This window comes from Propithecus coquereli, unplaced genomic scaffold (assembly GCF_000956105.1).
Source record: "Propithecus coquereli isolate 6110/MARCELLA unplaced genomic scaffold, Pcoq_1.0 Scaffold584, whole genome shotgun sequence".
Classification (NCBI taxonomy): Eukaryota; Metazoa; Chordata; class Mammalia; order Primates; family Indriidae; genus Propithecus; species Propithecus coquereli.
The window spans coordinates 78,924-83,590 of NW_012151774.1; the positions used below are offsets into that span (position 1 = coordinate 78,924).

Genomic DNA, 4,667 nt, shown 5'->3' on the forward strand with positions numbered 1-4,667 from the left:
GTCCATGTGTTTTCTTTCTGTTTTTACTTTTTTGTTGTTGTTGTTGAGACAGAGTCTCACTGTGTTGCCCGGGCTAGAGTGCCGTGGCGTCATCCTCGCTCACAGCAACCTCCAACTCCTGGGCTCAAGCGATCCTCCTGCCTCAGCCTCCCGAGTAGCCAGGAGTACAGGCATGGGCCACCATGCCTGGCTAATTTTTTCTGTATATTTTTAGTTGTCCAGCTAATTTCGTTCTATTTTTAGTAGAGACAGGGTCTCGCTATGTTGCCCAGGCTGGTCTCGAACTCCTGACCTTGAGCGATCCTCCTGCCTCAGCCTCCCGAGTAGCTGGGACTATAGGCGCACGCCACCAAGCCCAGCTAATTTTTTCTCTTTTTAGTTGTTTGGCTAATTTCTTTCTATCTTTAGCAGAGACGGGGTCTCGCTCTTGCTCAGGCTGGTCTCGAACTCCTGACCTCGAGCAATCCTCCCGCCTTGGCCTCCAAGAAGGTCTTTTTAGCATTGCAGCCAGTGCTCTGTGCACACTGCTCGTGGCCCTCTGTTGCTTGGATAGCTTGTTGTTCGTGGGGATTCCTAAACAATGGAAGCAGCTTCGTCAATACATTTGGGACTCAGCTAGTCCCGATCAGTGCTCCTGATTGTTCCGTGTGTGACTCTGCAGTCGGCTTAGCCATCAAAGTAGAATTTTTAACCGTGGGGCAGCTAAATTGCGAATATACTCACACGGACTAAAAACGGAAGACTTTCCGAAGCGTACTCATCATTTTCTTAAATGCAGAGGGTTTGTAGTTTGGTATATTTTGCGGAGTTTTAAACAAACAGTCACCTCTGAGACCTGTACCTGTGAGCTGTGTGAGTCATCACCGCGCCGTGGTTTTTCTGTTCTGGCAGGAAGCACAACGATGACCGGAGGTTCCCCTGCCCCGTCGAAGGCTGCGGGAAGTCATTCAGGAGAGCAGAACACCTGAAAGGCCACAGTGTAACCCACCTGGGCACAAAGCCATTCAAGTGTCCCGTGGAAGGTAAATTTTAAAACGTTGCTTTGAGCTGCAGACTAAGTACCACGCGCTTACGTTGTAAGTTTCACTCGTCCCAAGGTAAGTTTCAGTGGGTTAAAGACACAGTAAGCGTAGCTTGCAGCATTACGTTTGCTTGGCTTGTCGAGCGAGTCCTGCTTTCTCGGGAGCAGGGTAGAAAGAGCACAGGGTTGACAATCAGACCCGGTTAGACCTCAGGCCCTGCCACCACTAGATCTGCGGCTCTATTAAGTTACCTGTTCGATTTGCTAGTTGCGGGGATTGGGTGAAATGACACGTGGAAAATGCCCGTTTGTGCATCTCACACGTGGCTCAGACTCGTAAAGGGCAGGTAGCCACTCATTTTGCGACCGGACCGCAGTAAAGACTAACTCTCTGAAAAGAGTGTTCTTCTTCAAGATGCCAAAGTCACAGTCCATTTGCCAAAAACCTGCTGTCCCCGCTGGGCCGGCGCCGCCCGTACGCCGGGAAGGGAGGCGGCGAGCCGGTGGACGGTCGTGAATTACGGTTTTAGTGCCGCCACTCCCGAAATCGGTAGCTGCAGGCAAGCCGCCTCTCCGGGCCTTGGTTTCCTCGTCTGGAGAAGGGGCGTGAGGCCCCATTTAAAGCCGAAACCAACTCTTACGACGAACGTAATAGAGGTGGCGTGACCAAGACGCGGCGCCTGCTCCCGTCATAGTTCCAGCCGGGGAGACAGGCGGGGGACCAGGTAGCGTGCAGGGTGCCACGCACAGCGGCACGGAGGGTGCACCCGGCCTGCTCGCGGCGCGGCGACGGTCTCCCGGTCAGCCAGGGGAGGAGGAAGCGGCAGCGCGTGGCGGTGAATTTGGACTTTTAGAAAGACAGGGTCGGTGTCCGAGCCGAGGTGGGGACACGGGAGCCGGGTTTGGATGTGTTCTGTCTCAGGTGTCTTCACCGTGTGAGTTCAGGTGTTCGGGTGGCAGGGGGATGCGCTGCGGGAGCCGGGGCGAGCAGGTCGGGCGGGGAGCCAAGCGCCCGGCACCCCGTTTAAGCCCAGGAGTCAGGGGATTCCCCAAGGAAAGGCGTAATGGCAGAGAGGCCGGGTAGCGTAGTGGTCAGAGCGTGACTTCCGGAGTCGGGCGGCCTGGATTCCAGTCCCTGCTCCGCCACCAGGTGACCCTGGGACCTCGGACAAGCGGCCCAAGCTGTCTGTCCCTCTCTCCCTCGTCTGTCTAGCGAGCAAGACCTCACGGGGTCGTCGAGAGGCTCGATGAGCTAATCAGCTGAAAGCGCGCGGGAAACGTCAACGCGTGTCAGTCACCGTTGTTGTGGTTGCCGTCACATTAAAAAAAGGCCTCGGACGGCGCCCAGGGGCTGCCGCAGACGCAGGCGGAGGAGTGGGAGGGCCTGCGCCGAGAGGGGCCGTGTGCAGAGTGCTGGGGACACCCAGGCCGGGGGACGAAGCTGGGCGAGGCTCCGCCGCGGAGCTTGGGCGGAGCAGGCCCTGGGGCCCCGAGGGGTAGTCGCCCAGCAGGAGGCAGGGACGGTTCGTGCTGACGCTTCTCCTGGAGGCGACTGAGGGAAGGCCCGGAGCTGGCTGTGGGGGGAGCTTGGAGCAGGTCCAGCTGTCGGGTGGGCAGAGAGAGGCTGGCGACCTGGCGGTGGCCGGTTGACCTGGCGGTGGCCGGGTGGCCGGTCGAGCACGGGCTCTGCACAGCAGGTGGCGGTGGGGGCGGGGCCTGGCGGAGGGACCCAGACCCCCTCCTACGGGGAACCGAGAGCTGGTAGCGCTTGGGGCCGGGTGTCAGGCGTGTGGGCCAACTGCACCGTCTTCTCCACGTTGGTGGGTGTTTGAGATGTTTCGTAATAAAACGTAAAACAAACACCTGCCCACCTTTTCCACGGTAACAGGAGGGGAAAGCGAGGACGGGGTGCGGGCGGTGCGTGCTCGTGAGCGGGGCGGCGCGGGGCGTCGGCCGGGGTGGTCTGAGGCGGGAGCTGAGGACGGCACGTACGTGACGGGGACCCGAGGGTGCCCGTGTCCCAGATGTCGCCGGGCCTTCCCGCCGGGTCCAGGCTGCTGTGTGTCTGCCGTGCGAGCGCCTGGCCGTCCTCCCGCGGACAGATGTGCAGACGAGTCCGTCCTGGGCGGGGCTCAGAGAACAGGCGCAGGTCTCCAGGTAATGGCACGGCCGGGAAAAGCCGAGAGCGAATGCACGCGGAGACGTGGTCGTGCTCCTGGTTGTCGGAGGCATCGCAGACTAACATTAAATAGATTGTGTCGTCCGTGGAATTAGCAAAGACTTTTGGAAGTGGAAGCTCCCTGCGGGCCAGAGAGGGGTCAAGAGAGGGGTCGGGGTCCCGCGCGGGCGGCCCGGCCATGGGGAAGGCAGGTGATAGAAGGTGCATCTCGGAGCCTCTGCTCTGCGATCCGTCCCTGGAAATCTGTGCTGAGCAGACCCGGCTGGAAAGTAGCGGGGGGGGTCCCAGGGCAGCCCCTGCACCGGGTGAGCACGGCGCGTGCGGGCAGCTCGCAGTCTCGGGCAGGCCTGGGGGCGTCTGACCCCCCGTTGTGTTGCCGGGATGCTCTTTGGGGAGCTGGCCTGGGGACGGATTCGCAGCTCTGTTTGAAAGTGAGAAATGTGGTTCAAATCCGCGTTCAGAGGCCGCCGAGGCCCTTCCTCATCCGGCCGGATCTCACCTTTGTGGCCTCAAGCTGGGCTCCGGCAGCTCTGCCTGCCTGTCCCGCGGGCGTCGCACGGCGCGGAGATGCCTCGGCCCTGTGCCGTGCGCCGCAGGCCGCCGTCGCCGTATTCGGCCCTCGCGACGTCCCTGTGAGGCTGCTGTTGCTCCCATCCTACAGAAGGGAAAAAGGAGGCCTAGCTGGTCCGAGGTCACGCGGCCTTGACGTGGCCGTGGCAGGACTTCGGGTCTCCTTAACGGTTTCACTCCGTCTCTTGCCTTTTAGAGACAGTTTGCTTTGACTTCGATTCCTCGCGATGCCGCTGCTGGGGACGTGTGGCCTGTGTCCCTGCGGGTGGCCGGTGTGTGATCCCAACCTGGCGAGCGGGCGTCGTCTGTCACGGGCCCCTGCGCTGAACCACATGGCTCTCTCTGTTCCAGGGTGCCGCGCCCGCTTCTCCGCCCGCAGCAGTCTGTACATGCACTCCAAGAAGCACGAGCAGGCCGCTGAAGCTCCCAAAAGCTGCTGTCCCAGCTGCAACAGGCTCTTCCGCTCCAAGCACAGCATGAAGGCGCACATGGCCAGACAGCACTGCCAGCGCCAAGGTCTGCGCACCTCCCGTCCCTGCGGGAGCCGCGCCGTTCCTCCTGCCCCTCCCTGGTCTAGGACAGCGACATTGTGGCGTGTTTGCCGAGCCGGCGGCCTCTTTGGCTCTGTCCTGCCGCTGTCCTCCTCTCGCCCTCCAGGCCTCCCTTGCCCTGGAGGTGCTTCCCTTGGAGGACGTTCGGTCTTCGCTGCGTTGGCCTCCCCAGCCCGTGTCCCCTCAGTCAGGGTCTACACAGGACCTTTGTCCTGACTTCCAGGCCGGTCCCTCCCTTTCCGAGTCCGTTCTTAGCCCTCCAGCCTGTCTCCTCTGTCCCACTGGAAAGCTGCCCTCGCGCTGCCAGGGACTCTGCTTCCTCCAGGAAGCCAGCCTGGGGAGCGGG

General features: G+C 61.1%; 1 protein-coding gene across 1 annotated transcript in view; it reads left to right on the forward strand.

Moving 5' to 3' along the window:
- The window catches only part of LOC105821629 (zinc finger protein ZXDC-like), a gene marked incomplete at its 3' end in the record, with an annotated part of 20,858 nt that overhangs the window by 8,222 nt on the left and 7,969 nt on the right, over positions 1-4,667 (forward strand). The window contains exons 3-4 of the mRNA XM_012658376.1: positions 892-1,022; positions 4,122-4,286. Of these exons, the coding sequence (XP_012513830.1) occupies positions 892-1,022; positions 4,122-4,286 (296 nt within the window). The remainder of the gene's footprint in view (positions 1-891; positions 1,023-4,121; positions 4,287-4,667) is intronic.